General features: G+C 41.6%; 1 protein-coding gene across 5 annotated transcripts; it reads right to left on the bottom strand.

The window, feature by feature from the left end:
- Positions 1-9: 9 nt before the first annotated feature.
- On the bottom strand, positions 10-24,681 carry LOC116330327 (clathrin heavy chain 1). 5 transcript variants are annotated; one of them, XM_039622877.1, is made up of 33 exons: positions 24,276-24,677; positions 21,820-22,027; positions 18,304-18,572; positions 17,914-18,075; positions 17,644-17,757; positions 17,348-17,521; positions 14,455-14,652; positions 14,035-14,235; positions 13,607-13,759; positions 13,336-13,458; positions 13,007-13,144; positions 12,633-12,797; positions 12,363-12,543; positions 12,110-12,273; positions 11,899-12,024; positions 11,578-11,720; positions 11,197-11,431; positions 10,968-11,090; positions 10,684-10,829; positions 10,329-10,512; positions 9,994-10,186; positions 9,679-9,836; positions 9,352-9,516; positions 9,112-9,219; positions 8,655-8,822; positions 8,128-8,277; positions 7,863-7,994; positions 7,657-7,767; positions 7,311-7,481; positions 6,949-7,170; positions 4,602-4,622; positions 1,780-1,855; positions 10-1,667 (listed from the first exon to the last, which is right to left on the bottom strand). In XM_039622877.1, exons 1-33 carry the CDS (start codon positions 24,315-24,317, stop codon positions 1,537-1,539), a joined length of 5,055 nt encoding a protein of 1,684 aa, XP_039478811.1. In that variant the 5' UTR covers positions 24,318-24,677; the 3' UTR covers positions 10-1,536. The 5 variants fall into 5 exon arrangements, with proteins under 5 accessions (XP_039478811.1, XP_031608464.1, XP_031608461.1 ...); XM_031752604.2 differs by lacking the exon at positions 4,602-4,622 and having other exon boundaries at positions 21,796-22,027; positions 24,276-24,675; XM_031752601.2 differs by lacking the exon at positions 4,602-4,622 and having other exon boundaries at positions 24,276-24,672.
- Positions 24,682-24,733: the final 52 nt, after the last annotated feature.

Raw genomic sequence — 24,733 nt, 5'->3', positions numbered from 1 at the left:
GAGACTGGGTACAATTTTTAGTTTTTATTTAGGCTAGTAGTTCCCTTTCAATTAAGTCATATTCTTCCACTTATCAATGACAGATCCCCTTTATTAATAATATGCATGACAACAGAAAGGAATTCAACTTATGTCAGGGTTAGGATGACACTTTACACACACAGCTTAAAGCATGTAAGGAAGTTAAGTACATCAAGGTAAGTAACAGGCTCTTATTTCAAACCATTCTTGACAGAGAACTGGATGTACGGAGACTTAGTAAATTTCTTCATCGTAACCATCTAAACACACAACCTACAGGAGTGTTTATGGAGCTAATCGAGCTGTCGTTAAAACACTAAACGTTCCACCAGCCTGTCTTCCTCTGCCTCTTTCTTTGTTCTTGCCACTAAGCATTAACAAAGGAGGTAACAAGACAGGGGAGGGGATGGACGACAGAGAGGTGGGGGTCTCCATCTAAAAGTTTTCAATTCTTCACATCTGTACACGCGAGGAGGAAAAAGAAAAAGAGAAAAAAAAAAGTAACGGTGACCGAGGGGAACACCACAACACCTGGCATACACGGACCTCAGCACGAAAAGGGTTCAGAGTAAATACATACACACGGTACGGTTAGGGGCCCTGGGGTTTAGTGGCCGTGGTCCCGTCCTTGCACATACACAGATACAGTCTCACACAAGCACTGTACACAGCACAAGAGGTCACCTTAATACATGGAGCTAATGAGGGAGAGCTAATATCTAGATGGGTGGAGTGAAGAAGCCCAGTACAGGCAGAGAGAGAGAGGGGGGTTAAAATTCTTATTCAGACCTTTAGGTCACACACACACACACACACACACATACACACACTCCCAGTCACACAGTGACATACGTCTGTATGCATTTAAAACTCCATAAAGCTACACGCCTGTGCAGAATATACTATCATTACTTAGTGTTGCTAGCTATAGCCACTGAAATGGCAATATATGTTCAATATTATATGTAACCTTTTTTCCTCAGAATATACAATGATGAAATGCATTATACAGACAAACGAGACAATGTAAGCTGTCCACATGTTCAGTACATCAAAAGTAAGAGCTCTTCTACATTAATTTCTTCATGAGTGCAAAATCCAATGCTCCTCCACCTACTTCAAAGGCTCATTGCTGAGCTTGAGCAAGTCCACTTCTCCATAAACCAATAAAAAATTTTAACATTAACAAAAAAAACCAAAACAAAACAAAACCACACAAAAATATCTTAATAAGTAGTCATAAATATGGAATGTGGAAAAAAACAAACGTGTGGTCCAATTTCTTTCAAACAATACAAATAAAAGTCCTTCGATGCAGTTAAATGTTTTCTCTTGGAACAGGACGACAGAATAAAAAAATAGTGCCAGAAACGAGAGTGGGCTGTTGCTTGCTTGTGGCCCCTGTTGTGAGTAGAAGACCATGGGAAGCTGGTGAGGAACACAAAGGAGGGAGGACAGATGGAAGGAAGGTGTTGGGTTGAGTTGTGGTGGGGGAGGATGTAGGTAGTTGGGTGTTCACATGCCGTAACCGAAGGCGGTCTGTGGCGGCTGGCCGTAGCCGGGTGCTGCTGTGTAGCCGTAGCCGTAGGGCTGCTGAGGAGGCACGGGCACGTTGGGCCCTGCTGTGAGCATAAGCTGGGGTGTGCCTGCAAGACAACGCCAAGAGTACTTAAAAACACCACAGCTGCGATCAAACTATTAAATCTATCCTCAAAAAGCACTACTGTGATCCAGTTTTGAACATGTGGCCTTTTTTACCGTAAACAATGGGTTGAGACTCTGTAGCCTGCTCTTCCTGTTTCCTCAGAGACTCGGAGGCTTCGAGTTTGTCCACCTGTGGGGGCACACGACGACAGCGGATGTGTCACACTTCAGTTAAAGTGAAGACGATGGGGCTCTTGAAGAGCAAGGGTTTGTAAAAACTGACCTCTGGGTTATTTCACTGGCTGACGGATGGGACCATTCCTGACAGGCGAAGACGATTACAGTCCAGATTTAAATAAAAACAGGCTGCGGGAAGCAGGCCTCGCTAAGGAGCCTAAGAGGAATAACTACAACTACAGAGCTACTGGCTACTCTATACAGCACTCTACCTTATGGACATCCACTTAGTGTGAAACGAATTAGGGAGTAAGGAGGGGAGACAAAGACAAACAGCTACTGGGTAATAATGGTCCCACCATCCAGCCACCCAAAAACATCTACTCTAACATGTTGAACAAGTGTGAGTATGTAGAGAACCCACCCTGCACCAGTGCAAACACCCTCACATCAGGCTTTTCTTCCAGAACACAACTACGTCATTTCAACCATCTCACTATCACCTTTTACTCTTCTTTAACTTAACCTCATTTTTATGTCTTTTTAAAAAAAAATTACTGTCGTATACTAACCAACCTGCTTGGATCTGTCGTCATGTTTGTTTCCTAGCTTAGCATCCAGTGTGTTCTGAAAACACAAATGCCAATCCACACCAGTAAGAACTGGGTGTTTCCAGGATTTAACACTTTTACAGGTGAAAGTGGCCATTATATACAGGCAAATTATGTAAAACAAAGTCAAATAAAATGAAAAGGTAAATATATATAGATTGATAACCCCTTGCTTCCTCCTTCCAATCATGCGATGAAGGCTCTTAATTCCTTTTTTTTTTACTACTCACCTGACCTTTACCAGAAAAGAGGTGTGATTGGACGAAGCCTCCCAGACTTTTCTACCTTTTCTAAAGCCTGAAAATCAGACATTCACTTTTGTTCACTTCAATATTATTTATTGTGCAGCTAACATGCTACATATCGTATCTTTAACTCCCTGCCTGGGTGTAAACAGCTCTGTAAAACCTGTAAAAGCCTTGAGAATAAACTTTCTCAAACTTCCCATTATTATTTTTTCTTTGGTGATGAAGCTCAGAGGCAGACAATGATAGTCAGAGGACAAAAGATAGAGTTGAAACAATTCAGAGAATTAAGCAGCCAGCAGGAAGCTTCAGATATTACCATCAGTGCTCTCGGCTACGCCAGCGTGCATTGCAGATGAGATAAGTTTAAAACTGTGCTAAATGATGTAAAATAAATAAATCAAATTAAAAAAAGGGGATGGATTTCCTCTCATGGTGGTTTTGGGTTCAGTTCTCTACATACTGTCTGGTTTACTAGTAAAAAAGAAAAACATCAGTCGATCTAGTTAAGAGGCCGTTTTAAGAAAAGTGTGTCGATTTATTAGAGACATGCTGAAGCAGCAGTTTAGTCATTTATTTCTTGAGGAGTGCATGAGAGAAAGACAGAGAAGCAGAGAGCCAAAGTGGAGGGAGTGTGAACGACAGGGTGGAGGGGATGGTACTGTACAGCCAGTTCAACGTTTCCAAGAAGCAGGCACAGCCAACAACATGTCTCTTAGCCTGGCCTGAGTGCAGCTGATGCTACCAAGGGAAGAGGAGGGAAATGCATGCTGGTCGTTTTTTACAAGTTCTGAATTTTTTCTCCCCAGTGGATACACCCGGACTACAGATTTTATTCCCTGACCCATGAAAGCAATTTGTCGCTTGAAGAGAAGCGAGCTCACTTTGCAAGAATACTCAAAGAAACAGAGAAAAATACACCCCTCTAAAAATGCATGTAACAGGCTAACATTTATGGTTTCTAATGCCAGTATTTTAACTATAGCACTGAAATAAGTACAGACAGACAGAAAACAACAGAAAAGAAATACTTTGTTAAAATGGAGCCTCTGTGGCTCCTCTAATGCTAATATTACACTCAGCTGCAGTCTATGCTAACGCACCACTGTTTAAACAGTACAATATCCTCCCACTATTTGATTAAAACCAAAAAAAGGCAAACCTAGAACATCGACAGTATAAACACATCTGCTTCCTGAAATAAAGTTGTTAGCAGTAGAGCGCAGCTGAGCAGAAGTACGAGACAGTAAAACAGGAATGAATCTACAAATCTCAGAAAAAGGACTTGACCCACAGCAGGTGAGGGGAGCTAAGCAGAGTGGCACTATTCACCCACGGCCGAGGAGAGCTGATAAGCATGCTGGCTTCAGTCGAGGGCTCGGTTGCATGTCTGACACAAATATGTGAAAGGGCTTTCTCTAAGAGGCAGACTGACAGAGACCACCTGAGAGACTCTGAAGCTACTTTCAGCTGCGGGAGGTGGCCGTCACCGTTGCACTGCTATAACAGATCTTCAAAAAATTACTGTGGAAGTGTCATAAAGTCTCAGGAGCTGAATCAGCAATTAATCTGAGTTTAGCTGTCAGCTACGTGTCCAATTCACCAATCAGTTCTGTGATTCCTGGCCTTAGGCAAAACTCAAGCTGTCACGGACACACCAGCAAGCCGATCAGGGCTCTTGATGGGTGTGAAGAGCCCCGCTCTGGAGTCTCGTGGGTTGGTAGGTGGTCTAGTGGAGATGTGGAATTTACAGTCAGAAGCAGCAGAGAGTGACATGGGAGAGGGGACGGGACGGGAGGGGAGGGGACATGCAGTTTGTACTAGTTTTACTGCTCCAAACTACAGGCTACAGGACAGGAGACAGGGTCAAAAAGAATGATTAGAAAATGGATTGGACTTTCACCTTTTCCTTTATCGCATCAACCTGGAAAGGAAATTCAGAGAGGCAACTTAGGGAGGAAAAAACAAATGGGAGTCTCCCAAAATAGAAAGTGACAGAGAGAAAAAGAGAGAGAGAGCAAACAGAGGACTTGTCACTTAAAGAAGAAATACAAAAATCCTACGAGTGATGCGGGTAATTAATGCCACTTTTGATACAAATGCACACTTGAGATCAAACCTGCTTCTGTGAACTTGCACCTCGCTTTTTAGACAAGTATAAACAACATGGCTACTCTATGTCGCTAAAAAAGACCCAGATATACACAATCCCTTCATTTAACTTGACACAATCACTTTGTGTCTTTAACAGCTTAAATAACAGACTGAATTATTTTGAATTTATCATCAAAAACTGGAACATAAATGTGTAAATGCTTCACTCGTGTCTGCGGGCTGTTATGAAACAATCAGGTGTTTCTCTTTCGTGTGGGCTTTGCTTGCCATGTAACAGAGATAAATGGCGTTATGAGTCACACAGCAGTTATGAATCTCCTCCGTAACACATTTGTATGGAAAAGCAGCTTGAATAGATGGAAACCCAAATGAAAAAAGGAAAACACCAGTGATGACACATGGTGACTGACAGATGCAAAGGAAGATGAACATGAATGAAGGAAAGAACTGGCAGTACTGGGAGGTGGGGGCTTTAACTGTGCGATACTGTTGAGAGTCCAACAGTATTTGCAAACATTTTAGCTGCTGCTACTGTTTCTTGTAACAGATGGATGGAAATCCTGGGCACTAATCAGAGAAAAGATTTCTCAAGATTTTTCTTGGTCTTCCACAGATGGCTGAAGGGACGATGGGACTAATTTACTATTTCACAAGTCTTTAATTCTAACAGTGGAAGAAACATCTCTGCATCTCCTTATACAGTTGTGGTCAGATGTTTGGACACACACACAAACACACATCATGGGCATGAATGTCATGGTTACTTTGGGCTTTTAATGTTCTTTTTCTAGGGTGGAATGATTGTACAGCATACATCTTTAATGATTTTAAAAAACAAGAGTCGGGTGCACAAGTTTGAATTTATTTAGGATTTTCTCTCATTTAGACGGAGTCAAAAATTCACATACACTCACTTAAATCTGGTTCCACAGTGTCTTTTAACTTGACAAGACCAAGACCTATTAACTTCTCATTAGTGATCAGAATTGACTCCAATTAGTCGTTTCTCTTTACCAGCATGAAAAGGATTTGTTTGACAGCACTCATTGGGTTGACCAATAGAACAATTGGAAAGTCCAAATAACTCAGTGAAGACAATTTGGGAAGGTCTCTTACAAAACTCTTCCCATTTCTAAATTATTACATTTATATATATATATATATTATTATTACTTTTATATTATATTATAGTCTGGAAGTAGACCCAAGCTGTCACCCTCAGATGAGAGGAAATGGGTTAGGATGTTCAGGAACAACCCAGAAACCACCACAAGCCTGTCATGAGCTGGAAACTGCTGGAACACCAGTAACACTTGTTACTGTGAAGCAAGTTTAACATCACCATGGACACAGGGTGCTGACCAAGAAAGAAGCCCCTGCTCCAAAATCAACACCTTCAAGCTTGAGTAACATTTACAGCTTCCCACATAAACAAGACAAATGCTTTCTGATTAAAAGCTTTATGATCAGACAAGACAAAGCCTTTTGGCTATAATAGCCTTTGGCTATAATGACGAGGAGTATTTTTGGAGAAGTAAAGGTGAGGGTTTTAAACATAAGACCAATGTACCAGCTGTCAACCATGGTGGTGGTGGCATCATGCTCTGTGGCTGTTTTGATGCCAGTAGTACTGGTACATTGCACAACGTGTATGGAATAATGTAGGAGGAGGATTATCTCCATGTTCTTCACCTTCATCTTAAATCAGCTACACAATTGAAACTTGGACAGAATTTCATGTTCTAACAGGAAAATGATCCTAAAAACACATCAGAACTGTTTCCGGAATGAATAAAGCAGACTTAAAATACGTTTCTGGAATGGCCTTTCCAAAGCCCCGACCTCAAACCTATTTAAAATATAGAAAATACAAAATAAATTCAAACGTGTGTACCCAATTCTTGTTTTTAAAAATATTAAAGATGTATGCTGTACAATCATTCAACCCTGGAAAGTGAACAGCTCAAAGAAATCACTTAGCTGCAATGACATTCATACCCATGATGAGTGTATGTAAACTTTTGACCTTACAATTGTAAATTGGGTCTATAACATGAGATGCTTTTCTCCCTTTGGAGGCCTTATCATAAAGTCATTTACTTTGTCCTAATCCTCATTACCTCTGGCCAACCCACCTTAGTGAGATACTCCCTCATGACCTGGATGAAGTACGGCATGGAGAAGTCCATGATGTTGTGTCGCCAGGCAGTCTCCAGTACTACGTCGGGCCGCAGCAGGTCATAGCAGGTGAATAGGCAGGCAGCAAAACACTCTTTCTTGTCTTCCTTCAAGAACCAAGCCAGGAGCTCTTCTGCCAGCTCGGTGTCTTTGGACTCTGATGCGTACTGCATGGCATCCTGCAGAAAAAAGACCAGGTCAACAAACTGACACACCTAATCGTTAGTTTCCACGCTCAAATGTAAAATTTATATTTACATTGCTTTGAGGAACGTACATTTCTCCTGCAACTCATTTGTTAATTTTTTTACCCACGCACCTTGTAGAGCTTGTCCTTCTTGCAGAGCTCGACACTCTGTTTCCAGCGGTTGTTGCCTTTAAAAAGATAGGCTGCGATCCTCCTGAATTCAATCAGCTCGTGCTTCTCCAGGCTCTGGGCGAGCGAGATGTTGTCGAAGTTGTCGTAAGCATCGATGGAAGTGCGCAGCGCCTGAGTAACACAGAGAAACAATTGTGAGATAAGGCCGAAAAAGCAAGATGCGGAACAACTGTAACGTTTTAAATGTGCGCTTGCTGGAATTAACAATAACACAGAGTCTCTCTTGTAATTCAACATCAGAGCACAGCACATGTTATAAGACCCAACTGACAAAATGAATTCATACCGCATAGTCTTCCTCATTGATGAAGAGGTTGTTAAGTGCTTCATTCACCGACTTGTTGTTGTGATTCTGGACAGACCTTAGGTAAGGTTTAACCAGAGGCAGCTGTTTCACCTGAACAAACAGAAATGTTTATCATTTTTCAGTCCAGCAAAAGTCTTGATCTTTTGATTTGAACCAAAGAAACAGTCAAAGAAAATCATACTGACCTTGCTGAAGAAGTTGACAGCACGTGTGTGATCCAGTCTTGGAGAGAGGACAATAAGAAGGTCATTCAGCAGCAGTGGTTTAAACTCGAGATAAAACTGGACGGCCTTGTAGTACAGCTCAACGTTAGCCACCTATGACAAACATAATCAAGTTAAACAAGGTTTTTTGAAAAAGAAAAAAAAAAAAAAGGCAGCTCTGTGCTGTATTCCTGTCAAGAGAAGAAATTGTTAGCACTATCATATGCTTTTAAATTATGTTTTGTACCTTAGTGACAATGTCTTTGAACTGGCTTTCCTTCCAGGCGTCAGCTGGGTGATTCATCATAGTGATGATGGCATTGTCATATTCCTCATACTTGTCATAGAGGAACACAAGTTCTCCCCAGAGGTGGGCCTGCTCGGCTGCCCTGAGAACCTGACACGCACACAGACATGAAGTCAAATTTAACATTTTAAAACTTTGCCTTTTACAGCTCATGTGGTGCAGCAGTGGTGTAAAAGAAAAATACACTTGGGAATTAACAGTTTTAACAATTAATAATTAAAAACGAATGCAGGTTTATGGACGTTACTGAAGCTGTCAAAGTTGTAGATGCTGTTCCTCTGAGGAGTTTATATACTTTACTTCTTTTGAAATCCTAATTCTTTAGATATAGTTTTGTTAAAATGTTTAAAACAATCACATTATACTGAACTGCAGTTGCAGTCCGTGTATTGTGATGCATTTCATCAGATTCCTGCCAAAATCTGCTTGGCTGTAAAGCTCATACTAAATCCTTTTCTCACACCCACCTTTGGAATGTTAACACGGGACCAGAAGAGCTCCAGGTGTTCCCTCATCTTCTGGGGTTTGAATTTGGAGTAGAGGATAGCCAGCTCAGTGAACATGCCCATGTGAGCACGCTCCAACCCAAGGGCAGCCTCTAGCATGGTGATCAGCTCCTCGAAGTAACCACGGTCCTGGAGTGACACAACTATAACCCTTAATCTCGCTCCCCTACACAATCTGGGAAGTTATTTTGAGGCCCTTGAACCATCATAAACAAAACTCAAGTCTGTACATATAGTGTGCTGAGGCGCAGGAAAACAATATACCATCTGTAAGCTGGGGAAAACTGAAAACCCTGCGATCCTCAGGCTTATATGACTATTGACTGTTATTTATTCCAGATTAGTGATAGTATACATGCTCACCTACTTATCATTCATTGAAAGACCATGGTGTTTGGCCAACAGGTACCCCACATACCTGGTAGTAGTTGATGAGCTCCTCCAGTTCATCAGCGTGGACAACAATATGCAGGCCACACATCTGGGCAAGACGGAACTCCTTCCCATCTACACAAGCAAAACACACCTGAAAGAGCAGAGGAAAAAACAAAACACAGGTGTTAAAATTAGGTCAGTCGAGTGAGTTTGTGTTTTAAACATAAGGCTTGAACTTGATCTCACTCTTTATACTTTCAAAAACGAAACTGATCTCCTTCACCTCCTTCCAGGTGCGGGTGCTGTTAGCCTTGCGGGCACCGTCCACAGCTGCCTGGTATTCTCCCAGGTGAACCAGAGTGGAGGCCAGACGGCCAAAGTTTGACACATTATTGTAAAGCAGTTTGGCTGCCTCGTACATCTTGTCGTCATAGCAACGATCACCGACCTAATGGAAGATGAACAAATTAAGTTAGACCAGCGAAGCAGCTGTAATTGTAAACAGGGGGTAAAGAATTAACTGGGAACTGCTGTATGTAAGACTGTGTGTGTGTGTGTGTGTGTGTGTGTGTGTGTGTGTGTGTGTGTGTGTGTGTGTCCCAGGACCTACTTGCTGAATGTGAGCATTATTGGGTCCGTTGATGAACTCTTCCAGCTCGGCCAAGCGGTTGGTCTTGGCCAGGGCGAAGATCAACTCTGTCTCAACATATGATTCGCGGGCTTTCTTTCGAGCCATCTGCAGGAACTTCACCAGGTCCTCCCAGTTTCCTGCACACAAAATGAACTACCATAAGCATCATGGACACACTTATCTACTGCATATTTAACATTACGCCATTTAAGTATCTTGATTAAATAAAACAATAAGGTAAGTGATAAAGTTCCTTAGATCTTAGTTTTAAAAAACTGAAAGAGATCATCTCACCGCTTTGGGCTGCAGCTTGTCCCACCTCCATGTAGGCCGAGGGATCATCAGCCTTAATGTAGGAGTCGATGGCTTCTTTCACCAAGCCCTTCTGAAGCTGTGCCTTTGCCAGCTGACTCCAAACTGGGGGCTCATTGCAGCGTTCAGCGAATTCATAAGCTCTGTCCAGGTTGCCGATGTGTTCGATCAGGACCTGGACAGCAGCAAACGTTCAGATCGCTGAATATCAAAATGAACTGCAAAACTCTGAGGGCTGTTAGCACGCTCTGAATTAAGACAAAAACAAGGTGTTTAAAAGCTTTAAACAGGTTGTAGTTAATAATGAAAGCGGGCACCTGCACAGCAGAAGTGTTGACATCAAATTTTCTAAATATAGCAAAGGCCTCCTCAAACAGCTCATTGCTGATGGCAATGTTTGCAATGTCTGGGGCGTCGTAGTTGTCCAGACGGTTAATGTACTCCATGACGCGTGTCCGATCAGCTTTAATGGCAGTCAGAATGAGGAGATTCTGAAGGTTTCTGAAATCAACAAGATACAAGCCTTTCACTAAATGCATTATTAAATATATCAAATGCTTTGCAAGTTCAGTGTTCGTCACTGGAACAACAACTATGAGCAGGGGACTCTGTGATGTCTAAATCTTGGATATGCAGGGTTAAATAAAAAAAGAACAACATTAAGACTCTTACCTGTGCTCGCTAAAGACAGAATTATCCAGCACAATCTTTTCCAGAAGCTCGATGAGCTCGTTAGGAAGGTCGGCGGTCATGAAGGCCTTGACTGTGACTGACACCTCCTCTGGATCCTGGGTCTCTGATAAGGCTGTCTGGACGACCTGCAGCAGAGACCGACAACAAACATGATGCATAACAGCTGATGATTGGTTTACAGTATGCAAGCTAATGGAAACTCTTTTAATAATACACTAGTTTAAGTGGCATGATTTAGTATCAGAGATAGTAAAAAGTCACACCTGGTCAATGAGTGGTCTTCTGTAATGGTTGGTCTCCAACAGCACACTTGCCCACAGCTCTGGGTTCTTGCGGCGTACAAGGTAGCGGGACAGACTCTTGAACAGTGAGTTCTCATTGCACACCTGAAGCAGAACGAAAATATTTGAAATAAAAGGCCAATAAACACCTCGTATTACTAATGACCTGGAATTTCGCCTTCCAGTTAAAATGATTTGTTTTTAAACTCACGTGAATGAGTTCCTGGTCACACTGTCCTCTTTCATAAGCCACGCAGGCCAGGTGGGGGTCTCTCTTTTCACAGTACTTGCCCACCACACGGCTATCATAGTAAGGGTTCTCCCTTAAGAAACGCTCGGGATTGTTGTTGCTGTCGATGTAGATCTTGGCCAAGGCGTTGTGGGTTGCAGGCTCCTCACAACCTTCATGAATACGAGCCTCCAACCAAGGCAGCAACAACTTCAGGCTGGAGAAGGAGGCACAGTAAACGTGTCACAGGCTTTGACAGAATATCATGAAGGGAAAGGACCAGTTTAACCCTACAGGTTGAGTTAGACTGCTGAGTGAGCGATTCCTCTTTGGCTGTGCACTTTTAATACTTTTGGTTCTCACCGATTTCTTTTCTCCACTTCAGCGACCAGTTCATCTGTGGAGAACTGTCCTCTCACCACCATGATCAGGTTCTTAATTACATCTTCGGCACAGTCCACATCCAATAATCCACCAATGACTACTGGCAGACGGCTCGGGTTCACCTGGAATAAATGACAACAGAATTATGACACACTTGAGCAGAGAGAGGTAGACCAATAAAAGTATAAAGTTAAGATGGGTCGAGAGAGAATAAATGAGTAAAAGGATGGAGTTTTGAGTCATAATTAAAAAAAGCATGTAGGCTGACTTTTATTTGCTCTTCTGGGTGTATTAATGTACCTTCTGCACATAGATCTCAATGTATTTCTGTAGGCTGTTGCGGTACAGGTACAGGACCAGATCGTGGACGAAATCAAAGCGGTCACACACGATGATTAACGGCAGCTGGTCGGTAAGCTTGGCTTCCTATTAAGGAAAAAAAACACAATAAAATGTTGACAGACGGAAAAATCACAGGTTTATTTTGCAGATAACTGTTTTCTGCACGGACCTTGAGGAAGTTCTTCACACGTTCGGGGTCGTAGCAATTGCTTTCTCTGCAGATTCTCTCCACCTCTTTGATTTGGCCTGTTTTGCACGCGGCCTGAATGTATTTGAAGTGAACTTCAGGATCCTGGCTGAAGTTCACAATGGAGCCCAAGAAATAGAACAAACCTTCAAAGCAAAAAAACTAAGAATTAGCAAAAGTAGTAAAACAAAAGACACGTTGGGTTTTGGTTTTTTTTTGCACCTTCCCCACTAACCCTCAAAGCTCTTGAATGACTCAAACAGTTCAGTGAGGGATTGAGTAGTGAGCTGCTCGTGGTATTTGGAGGCGACCTGCACACAGATCTGCAGGTTCTGCCGGATGTTGGCAGATAACATGGCCCTCAGACACTCCAAGGAATCCTCCACAGACAGGGAGCCAAAGAAATTCACCAACCACTGAAGAGATAAATAGAAAATCATCAGCGACACAAAGACAATCACCGCAAACCACAACAGCAATTTTATATTCTCGATCTGGGTCGTACCTCTGGGTTGAGAAGGTGTGTGTGCACCACTGCTCGTTTAATATCATACAAGTCAGTGTAATGCTCCAGCGCCCTCTGCAGGAGGCCTGCTTTCTCACACAGTTGTGCCACGTGAGCGCGATCATAGTGGGTGAACATCTGGTTACCCAGAATGGCATCTGCAACCTGCAACAAATGGCACACAGACAGGGCCTGTCACACACAGACACTGAAATCCAAACATGACTGTAAACAGCAAGGATTTGATCTGTTGTGAAAGAAAAGTTGGGGAAAGAAAGCTAGAGCGCCGTTTTAGTTTAGGTGAGACCTACTGGTCACTGGTAAATGAAATAATCTGGCCTGTCTGGACCTGATGTATCTACATGTTTATGTACCTGTGGTGCATGGACCAAATTCATTTCTAGCAGGCGCGTCTGCAATGGTCCCTCCATGGGTCTGTTGTTCTTCAGGGCATCTAGTAGGAAGGACGTGCACTGCTGGATCAGGTTGTACTCCATGAATACGTCAACAATCTGGAAAATTGAATAACAGAGAAACCGCAGATGTTAAACTCTCAAAATCTTGGTTGTGTTGCTACACATCGCAGAGGTGTGGGGTATTTTTGCAATCATGTGCTCAGCTACAACTGTGAGAATAACTACTATTCAGATCATAGTCATAGTATCTTTTAGCCACGTGACTCCCCAAAAATCTTTATTTCTACCTGTGTAATGTCAGCAAGTGGCTCTTCATCCTGAACCAGCATCTGAGAGAACTGAAGACCTTGCTCTGGACTGATCCGCATTACGTTCCTTAGCAAAAAGATCCAGTCTGGAGTGTAGCCCACCTACAAGGATGACAGACATGTAAGGATAGCAGTGCTATGTATGAGATGCTCCCCATCTGTGATGTAGGCGTATTAAAAAACAAAACAAAACACTGTGAACCATATTACAGCCCATGATCTTTTATTTACCAAGTCAGTCATCACAAACCTTCTTGGCATAGAGGACAATCTTCTGGAATTGGCCAGTCTCTGCAAAGCACTGAATGACCTTATTGGGAACATTGGCTCTGAGGTAGACACTGAGGGCGAGAGTTGGATCTACAGACTTCACCAAGTCTCCGAGCTCCTCAGAACATTCCAGCTGCAAACACAAACAGAAGGGTTAGAAACTATAACAGTGACCTGCCATGGTACAGTGGAAAAAACAAAAAAAGGGAATCTGGGTTTCACTGGCCTAGATGATCTTCTGCTTTATACTAAATGATTTATGTGATTCAGTGAGTCAGAGTAGCACTCTGATTATACATGGTCTGAGTTTTTTTTTTTACTCTATGACATGATAGATGAAATTGAGATATAAATATTTAAACTTACGATAAAGACTGTCCACTTTAAAACCAACCACTAAACACATACCTTATCCTCTTTTAGCCATTTCTCCAGTAGCTGCTTTCGGCCCTGCTGAAGGACAGGCCTGCAGAGCTCCAGAGACTCAAACTTATTAAGTTGGCCTTGATCCAGCAAGATGCCAAAGTACTGAAGCAAGGGAGACGTCTGGCCTGGTTGGGCGGGAACACTTTGGAACCTACGGATGGTGTCTGGGGTTCGCAGGATACCCTGGAGAGGTAGGATGGAAACTTCTTAGCCCATTGAAAAAAATAAAGGTAAAATACGTGAAAAAGAAATAAAAGTAGCGCGCAGGCTGTACTCCCTTTAAACAATTTTGGAAGCAATATCTAAACTTGTTTTTACAAATTCTCTTTGGTTTTCATTGTTATATAAGCTACTGAAATCTTAGACTCACAGTCTCAGTGCACAGAAGCACAATGGCAGTACCTTGGGTGCATTCGCTGCCACCTTGGCAGCTTCTGAGTAATTTCCTGCTGCAAAGAGGGTGTTGAACTTGCGAGCAAACAGCTCCTCAGCACCAGCGAGGTTGTTGCGTACAGCCATTCGGAGCGCAAGGTCTGGGTTCTGGAGCACATTGGTGATGTATGGAATGATGTTTTCCTCCTCCACGCATACCGACAACACCTGGAAAATCAAATGTGCACATAAACGCATGTGTAATTGATAACACCCAACTTCCTTTACAGTTAGTTAGAAGCTGTTCATACTTTTTAAACAGCTGTTGTCTTTGCTAGCTATTTAACACTGATATTTGTGCTGTGGCGTATGCTAGCTGTACTGGTGGTAATTGCCCGCCTGACAGAATTAGAACTGAACCGCGACAAAACACATTTACTGTGACTTTTAAAGGCGTTTAAATGTTACTGACTGCCACTAATGACAGCAGACCTGTATTCACTGCACTGTTCTTGCTGTTCTAATCACATGATGCAAAAATGTATACAAAAACAACAATTATCCATTCACAATTAATTCTCTCTCAATCAGGGAAAACACCACGGCACTCAATAGTTTGTAAAGCCTTAACTATTTCTAAAACTAATTATTGCACATTTACAAAATTACGCTCGCACATAACATGATGGGAAATCCTACAGCTGGAGGCTGAGAAAAGTAAAGACAGATGGAGGAGACGCGAACAGCGATGCTCCAAAAATAACTTCAGACCAAGAAAGGAGCTGTGTTTGGTGTTTGGATGCTTTTTGGTTTTAGAAAATGAGATTCCTTTTGCTTAATATCCCTTCACACTGCTTGCTCATAAGGGGGTCATCTGATATTCAGGGTTCCCTCTATCTATTATTGTAAGCATCGTTACCTTACAACAGCGTTCCCCAACCCCCGGGGCATGGACCCGTACGGGTCCGTGAGTTGTTTGGTACCGGGCCACGAGATTTGAGGCTCAGGTGTGAAATGTATGGTTTTCAGGGTTTTTATCGTTAACTCCGTTTCCCTGGGTCTTTTCCTTTGTTGTAGTTCTGCGTCTTATTTTGAAAGAAATATTTACTCGTTACCATAGCGACCAGAGAGCATTAAGGGGCAGAGAGGAGGACGTTACGCTCAATGTTGTTGGCGCGTTTCAGGAGGACGCTGCTAATAAAGTTACACAATTACACAGTGAATTTGCGTTTATTATTATATTTACAAAATACCACAGTTTTTGTCTTGGTCGTATCATTTTATTTTGTTGTATTTATTCGCGACACCTTAAAGGCCGGTCCGTGAAAATATTGTCGGGCATAAACCGGTCCGTGGTGCAAAAAAGGTTGGGGACTGCTGATTTACAATATAAATGCAGCAGGGCTCAGGGAGCTAGGTGAGGCTGAGATGATGTATTACTCTGGCCTAACAGGTGTTATTCCTGGTGACAGATTAACTGTAACATGCCACATGTTGACTTTGTTTTTAAAACACTGGGAACAAAAAGTGCCCTTATATTTAAGCTAAAAGCATAACAGGCAGTGTTATTTATGTTTCGTTTTCCTTTCATTCAGATCACATTAAACTGTCTTTATATTCTGTACACTCCTGAAAGACTAATGAACCTATATAAAAGATTCACATCATACATTCAAAAGAATCTAAATAATAAATAGTATGATATGCTGCAAAACTGGCAGAATATAAAAAAAGTGATACAGTGATATAAAGACACAAAAAGAGACAGGCACCACATATTCTACTCCATACAGGTGAATACAAACTGCCTGAATGACTCTAAACACGTGACTGAGGGTATCTGCTGGAAAACCTGGGTTTGAAATTAAGTTCAATGCGTAAAAATCTGAGTTAAATAAACTGCATTATGAGACCTGCACTCGTCACGTTCCTGAATTACATGCAGGGATTACCCCAAGCTGTCGTGCACAGCGTTACATACACAGTTGCACACGAAATGTGCGCGCGCATGTGTAGCACACTGGCCTGTGTGTGGCAGGCCCGCAGGTGAGAGCCAAGAGCAATAACAGGATTAGACTGCGTAGTCTGCCTGGCCGAGCTGAGGCCACCTGCTGCTAGTGTCACATGCTGCCTGACACTGAAGATGCTGCCACTGCCTGATATTTTCAGAGATTTCCTCAGTCAAGGTCACACCCAAGGCTCCATGCTGATATACAAACATACCACAGGGAAAGTAGTCTACTACAGCAGTCCCCAACCTTTTTTGCGCCACGGACCGGTTTATGCCCGACAATATTTTTACGGACCGGCCTTTAAGGTGTCGCGGATAAATACAACAAAATAAAACTAGTACCGGTACCGAAAAAAAAGAAGATTTATTCATAACACACGTGAAAAGACCCAGGAACACAGAGTTAACGATAAAAACGATAACAAAATAATGCTGAAAACCGATAAAAACCCTGAAAACCATACATTTCACACCTGAGCCTCAACTCTCGCGGCCCGGTACTAAACGACTCACGGACCAGTACCGGTCCGAAGCCGGGGGTTGGGGACTGCTGGTCTACTACACATATGTGTGCACACTGGTTTAAAAATATACACCAGGTTTGGAGAATATCTTTAAGTGATTTTCAAAAACAATATGTAGTCACAGATATTAAAATAAAATTGCAATCTGATTAGAAATATATTAATTTTATCTGTCACACATTTAAAACATCTACCAAAAACATTATTCAACTCATTTTGCATCCAAAATTAAACACAATTCAAGCTGTTCACTTGCAGAAAGGCCCAGATGAAATATCTATACTAAGCTTGGCTCTGTGCTCCACTGGAAATGAATAAGCGGCTCATTCATTATTGCATTCTTGACTTACTACTGCAAAATATATTCCACAAGTTTACATTTGAGTACCTGTCCTTTCCTGTTGACTCCAATGATTCCAGCAGTAGGCTCATGGGGGGCAGTGACAAAAATGGTCTCTCCGCTGATTCTGTTCATGTAGATACAGGTTCCAGTTTCCAAGTCATACAGGTGGATGTAGCCATATTTGGTGATGAGAAAGACTACATCTTGCTTGGAACTGATCTAGATGTACAGAAAGGGGAAGGGAGATATAACGTGTATAGATAGGAAGACTCTTTAGCAGGATACCAAACTATATACTAAATAAACAAAGCCTCAGATTAAAGAAGAGGGAGGTTTTGTACCTGCATGGCCACAGGGAAGTCATTCTGGGCTTCTGGAGGAAAGAAAACATCCACGGCTTTCTTTGGAAATGGCTGGTTCCCAGTTGGTGGAGTCCCTACTTCAATAATATGGAGCTAGGGGAGAAAAAAGTAATTAAAACAAAAAGACAAAGCAAGACCCCAAATGTCTTTTTCTAATCAGTATTAATTTCCACTAAAATTACTTCATCCCGATCTCTTTATGTTGTAGCTACAAGGCTTTGAGCTTCTCTTAATAATTATAAATCTTACTTTTCCTCCCGCCTGTCCCCGCACGGCGAAGCAGAACAGAGTCGATTCCTCTGTGTTGCCCTCCATCTTGAACTGTGCAAATCCAGCAGCATGTCCTTCAATAGGCTGAGAAACCTTTCTGTCCACCGAGTACAACTGCATGGCTCCAACGACACGGTTTTGCTGAGGAGGAGAGAACGCCCACAAGTCAGACTAAAGCTTGTGATTGTTTTTTTTGTGTGTTTTTTAGACTGTTGAAGGCTGATAAATTCTGCTATATCATGAACTTACCCTGCAATGACTAATACAAATGTAATGCATTTCACACACACTGACATCATTTTAATATTTTGTCTGAAATATTATTTTGATTGTAATATTACGAAGCTAAAGCAAACCGAGCTAATTCACCTGTGCAGAAATGCCAATGAGCAGCAACCACTTCTGTTTGGCGTCAGTGCGGTAGTTGATGATCTGGCAGCCTGCCAGGCTGGAGTGGCGGTCGAACACTTTGATTGGCTGAGAGTCGCCCTCCATGCTCCAATGGTAGACCGCGTTGTCTGTGACCAGGGCGACAGTGTTGAGGGAGATCCACTTCCAGAAGGTCACGTCATCCGTCATCGTGTGAGCCTTCATCTTGCTCTTCATCTCAATGTTAAAGATCTGCAGGGTCTTTGCAGCTGAAAATATTTAGAGCTGAGGTTAACACGTTAGCCGTGCTGGGATGCTGCTAGCCCCACCCCCTCCAAAATTTTTAGATTGTAACATTTAGAAAGAGATAGAAAAAAAGAAAACTTGAATCGGTCTACTGACTAAAGCTACAGCACACAACCCACAGCAGAGTTTGGGAGGAAATCAATTGGGCATACCTCTTCCAATTGCGGGGGAAATGCAGGTAATTGAGGAGGGGTTTTTTTTGTGTGTGTGTGTGTGTGTGTGTGTGTGTGTGTGTGTAACACCGACAGACCATACAAAAAGCCAGTACCAGTGTCAACAAACAAGGGGCAAGACCAACAAAAGGGCAACCACTTAAAATGTTGGATCTGCATTCAGTAACATCTGATGCAATAAACTGTTCATGTGATACGCGTTCAGGTGCATCTAACTATACAACCCTCTTGTGATAATATGAAATCGCTCACCAATTAATTAGCCTTTTTTTTATTAGAGAAACTCAGACTGTGCTTAGCACTGCATCAAAGAAATACAGCTCCCACATTCATTTCAGCGAGGTCGGCACAGCGAGAGGTAGCCAAGATTGCAAAGAAACTAAATGAGGTGTGCCACGTTGTTGGCTAAATATCCGTAGAAACAAACAGATTCATTTGCAGTAGCAATGGAGGATTGGAATAACCCAATCCCTTACCATAAAAAGCTTTAAACTCACAGCTCTATCAGTCAGATTGGTCTTCTTCCAATTAGACTAGAGCCAGCCCAGTGTATAGACCAATGTTGCTTAATATCTGTTGGCAAGAAAACTGATACCTAAATTTTTCTTCTATTCCCTCAAAACTGTACTGACCCCCAAATTTCATTATCAGTTACTCTTATTAGCATTCTGATGCAATTGCAGGTGGTTGCATTTTTTAATGCAGTACCGGAGCTTGATTGGAAATAGCACCAATATTATGGTGTCCTTGCTTCTCAGATGGCTCAACAGTGACCTTTCATACCGTTTTGGTTCAGTATTTCAATTCTTCACCAATCTTTTCAATCCAAACCAGATCAGTTAGGAACTACTGCCTACCTACTAGTATGACATGGTCCACAGTGCATGCTCGAAATGACCTGTGTTGGGCTTTCCACCCACACAACCTACTAAAGAAATTAAACTCCTGTCATGTTGTCATAGGTCTTAGGGGATTCACGCTGAAATTTAATCCCAAAATAAGGGATGCGGTTTGGGTCTGAATGCAGATTAGTAAGACCACAAAGCACAAAAACAGATGAGATGATGAGAAGGATGCTGGACAGATGCACTCGCAGCCATTCTGTTCATTTCCTCCAGTTCAGTCGCACTGGAGGAAAGACACTTGGATTCTTTTGGTCAAAGGTATAAGCTCTAGTCTCAATCTGGCCCAAACCAAATAAACCACATATTTAACTGGTAACAAAGTGCATGACTGACAGTATAGTGGCATTTCTGAACAGTTTTTGGTAATACTGTGGGTATAGTGCACAATAAAATAAACTGCCTGCATAACTACAATGCAAGATATAAAGTGCAAAATTATTAGTCTAGAATACATAAAATATAAATGTGTGCCCAAACCCTAAAAAATTAACACATATATATGACTAATCCTCTGGTATAATAAAAATTACAATTAGATGCCATTTAAAACAGAGTAACACCACACACATTGAAAGTGTGAAAATGTGAACAGTTATTGAAAACCTGTCGTGAATGTCGGTATTTGCAAGGTGACAATGAAGCAATGAGCATTTGATGTTAATATCTGCGATATCCCAGTGGCAAGCCAGTCAAAATTGCACCTGCACACTCAGCAGCACATTTTTGTGATATATGAGGCTGACATCACAGTCCAGTTGTTTTAAGCATTCTGTTTTTCCTACACTCACCAAAACCCCCCCCCAAAAAACCCTTAAGCCTGAAGCCTGACCTTAAAATGGGAAAATCTCATTAACCATTCTGTTATCCCTGTGTGATTGCCACGCTATCCTTTTTTGACAGTTTCACATTTTTAATACGACCATATCATTTTGTTTTCTGCATGTTTTTTCCCTTTTACTACACACACGTTCCACTTTATTACTTACTAACCATTTTCCAAGGCATCTCAATTTTTCCAGGTAATCACCTGACCTGACTGTGACTGTTAGTCACAGAAAATCTTGATTTAGTTTAGACAACTTTCTGACTCAGATGTTCATCAGCTATGTGGATGCCTTCAGGTTGTGAATGACAGTTTAAAAATAACTCAAGAACTGTATTACTGAAGGCTGTGGTTTTATTGTTGCAGTGTAATGAAGACGTAGACAGATTTACATTTGTTTTCACCACAATGTCAGTGCATTAATTCGACTATATGACCAACACAGGCACACACTCTGGTTATCAAATAATAACAAAATCTGGGGAGGATAATGTCTAATTTATTACTTTTCCAATGCAAATGTATAACCCATAGGTTTTTATATTTTTTAAATTTGTTTGTCATTAACTCCAGTACAGTATGAAAATAAGGTACAGTGTTCAGAAATGGTCAACTGTGATATAAAATATATGTCCGGTGTAGCTAATGGAAAAAACACGTGAACACAGAAAACAAAGGGAAAAAAAAAAAAAAAAAAAAAAGATATGGTCCTTTAAGCGACTGTCTTAATTTTGTTGTGCTCGCCTACTCTTATTACTGTAAATCCAGACATTCGTTTGAATTACTTTCATTACTGTGCAAACATTTCAAGACAGTGCATACAGGATCACTCTGACAACTCATGATACATAAAATTCAACTCACCGTCTGCAAACATAAGAAAGCAGTAAGAAATGAAAAAGAGCAAAAACAAGCAAAATAGACAAAGGATTCATGACAGCATGACAATTTGCTAGTGCTAGTGCTACTGCTACGTGAACTAAAACAGCAAATTTTAAATGTAGCACAATTGCATTTCTATGTACACACACACTATTTAGCTACTAGTCGTTTTTCAACAAACAGAAATGGGGTGATCTACATATGAACATCAAAATGAAAAGCAGACTGTGACGGCTACATAACTGACAACACAAAAGAATTTTACACAAATGGACCAGTGTACTTTTTACAAAAACAAAACAAAAATATCAAGATAGCAGGGTACAAACCAATTTTAGCTGCTTAATTTTTAGTTCATGTGCTTTGAAATCCTAGCACACTTACTACGTGATAACAGCGCAACGGTGCATTTTAGATGGGGGCTTACCTTTAAGGGCAATAACTTTGCTGGCAGGGTTCATGATGGCGCTGTCGGCAGAGATGGGGCGGCGGATGGGGTTGTTGGGATCAGCCATATCAATGATGACAACCTGAGCCTGTTCACCAACCTTCTCTCGTACACAGATGAACTTGTCAGACTCCATTGTAAGCGTGCTAAATCCAATGTTGGCTGGGTTGATCCCCAAATTCTGGAGCTGGCATATGAAGAGAAGACCTGTTTTAATGGCAGCCCTTGGCACACAGTACAATATAGAAGACAAAATCGGCTTTGGCAGGATTTTTCCTTAACCAAAAAGGTTCTGAACTTTCACCAAAGCAATATCACCAATGTGTGATACTCAATCATAAAATATATTTTTCCAATGTCCACAAATAACATAGAAATTGTACAGACCTCTGTTAAAGAAGCTAACACATATTACTATAATTATATAGTAGCTAACAGGGCTTCCTAACAAAGGCCCACTCTAAGGCCCAGTTTGTTGACTTATATCAGCAAATATGATCATATCTACTAATAGCGATCATCTATGTTTATGCTGGATACATTTCAAAGACACTTTGATAAAATACTTAACATTTATGACAGAACGGTTGGTAATATTCTAGAGATTGATATTATGTATGCAGATGATCTTGTGGTCTTCAGTACTAGTAGTGCTGATCTCCAGCAGCTCATTCACATATGTTCTGCCAATGCTGAAGAACATAACATTACATGCAATGGCCGTAAGAGACCTGTAATGATTTGCAGAACCGAAGAGGACAAAGATTTCCAGAGTTGAAACTTGATAACAATCTTACTGTCAGTAGTAAGGTCGAATATCTTGCTCATCTTATTACAGATCAAATGACAGGTAATGATAATATCTGTAGGAATTGTTGAGTGATGTATTCACAAGTGAACTTCCTCTTATGCAAATGTATGTACAAAGGAAAGGAAAGTGAGTTTACGAAAACCTAATGTAGCTTAAAAAGATGCTATTATGTTATTATTGAAGAGAGAGACAGAGATTCAAGCGAGGTGTTTATAATTACTTGTTTCAGTACATTTGAAGCTTTATTAAAAATATCGTGAATGAATTTATCTGCAGGCTCAATGCTTCTGAGAATGTGGGCTTAACACACTGATAACATGGAACCATACGTTATCTGTCTTTATTGTTCAGACACTGGTATAGTTGTGGGAAGTTGAATTGAGTGGGTTTGTTTTTATCTCTGTGCTTTTTTGATAGATAGTATTCCATATAAACAAAACATGAGATAAACAAAGACTGAAAAAAAAATAAAAAATAAATAAATAATCACAAATTATGCAACCCAGTATCACGGCAAAACGTGTAACAGACACGTTGGTCTACCGTGTTCATTTCACGCATTGCCCGTCCAAAACGTGAAATGGACACGCATGCAGAAATTGCATTACCAACAGGGGGAGATAATGATATTGTAGTAATGCAACAAGGGCAGTGACCACAGGGCAAATTGTTTGTTTATATATTTTTATTGGCCCAGAAATTCATAGCTGGTGCATCTCTAGTACATTCTTCACTGTAAAAAGCCGATGATGTCAAGTACGCTTATTTCAATTGTGCCTTTAGTTAACAAAAAAAAAAAGGAAGCTTGGCAAAAGGTCATCCAAGGGTCACAGTATAAACAAGATCTCCACAGGGGTTGAAGCTTTGATTTAAGGTTTCTGTGTGAACCCTGGGTAGACCCAATACAGCCAGAAGCTGGGATGTACCAGATGACTGACTGATATGAATGTGGACAGCAGAGCAAAATCGTATTCTTTTGGCGGACTGAATGGACCACCTGGTTCACTTCAGATAACGCGATGAATGGGTTACATTTCAGTCAGAAAAACCCTAAAGAATAACCCGACTCTCCCTTCAGCAGTAAAAATGGCCTGTCGTGACATAACATTTCTCTATGACGTGAAGCAGCTCGGAGTCTAGTCAGGCTGTAGCTGACCACGGTTTCACGGCTCATAACTTAAATGGGCACATGACAATAACATAAAGCATGCTTTAAACAGCTATACTATGCAATCATGTTATTCCAGCGACTGTCTCGCCTCACAAGGTCCAAACGTTAATTCGATATTGAAATAACGCTGAACCGACCAAAACGTGGCCGTGCATCAGTCATACGCTACAACCCAATAAATAGTCACTCAAGGTCAGAAAAGGTGATTGTCGTTAACTAGTTTCGCCTCCTGGCCGCGAGTGACAGCATCAGTACAATGAATGAGGAGCTAGCCTGAGAAGCTAGTTATTAGCTGGTGGCTAAACGGGGGATGGGAGGTCATTCATTTGCTGCGGTTATTGACGTTTAACGCTAGCTGAACTAGCAAGCTGTCAAAACGACCGTTAAGCCGGGAAATGAAGGGATCAAAGAGAATGTAAGGAAACGATATAGCTACTAGATTCGACCACTTACCTGCAGGTGCTCCTGGAAGCGGATAGGCAGGATCTGAGCCATGGTTGTTTCCTTGAGCTTCTCCGGAGTCCTGAAATTCTGGCCGTACAGCTAGCTAGGCAGCAGCAGCACCGCGCTAGCTACGACCTCCTCACTGAATGTGTAGGTCGGAGCCAGTCGGTGAAAACGATAGCACGGTTTTAAAATAGGCAAGATGCTGTGGGTAATCGTGTTTCCGAAGTGAGATATCAGTGGAAAAATGTTAAATACGTCCCCCCTCCTGTGTATGCTTTCTGCACTGCATCGATGGATAGCAGTGGCTATGGCTGATCTTCTGTCCAAAATCCGCAATGGCGGCGGAAACGGCTCACAGCCTTCCCAATCCGGAAGCATCTAGGGATCTCTGGAAGGACACTGGCTCTGGCCATGAACGTATGGACAAGAAGTTCACCCCAATTTAACTGAGAAATAATATAAAA

This window comes from Oreochromis aureus, linkage group 14 (genome assembly GCF_013358895.1).
Source record: "Oreochromis aureus strain Israel breed Guangdong linkage group 14, ZZ_aureus, whole genome shotgun sequence".
NCBI classification, from domain to species: Eukaryota; Metazoa; Chordata; class Actinopteri; order Cichliformes; family Cichlidae; genus Oreochromis; species Oreochromis aureus.
This window is presented reverse-complemented; position numbering and strand designations above follow the sequence as displayed.

Bases quoted from the DNA above. Each gene is read 5' to 3' on its own strand.
- LOC116330327 (XM_031752604.2), bottom strand. From the start codon at position 24,317: ATGGCTCAGATCCTGCCTATCCGCTTCCAGGAGCACCTGCAG. The intron at 12,025-12,109 runs GTCCGTGCAGAA...TTTCCTTAATAG, and splicing joins GTGTGAAGAACTTCCTCAAG to GAAGCCAAGCTTACCGACCA. The intron at 10,513-10,683 runs GTAAGAGTCTTA...TGTTGATTTCAG, and splicing joins TCTGTCTTTAGCGAGCACAG to AAACCTTCAGAATCTCCTCA.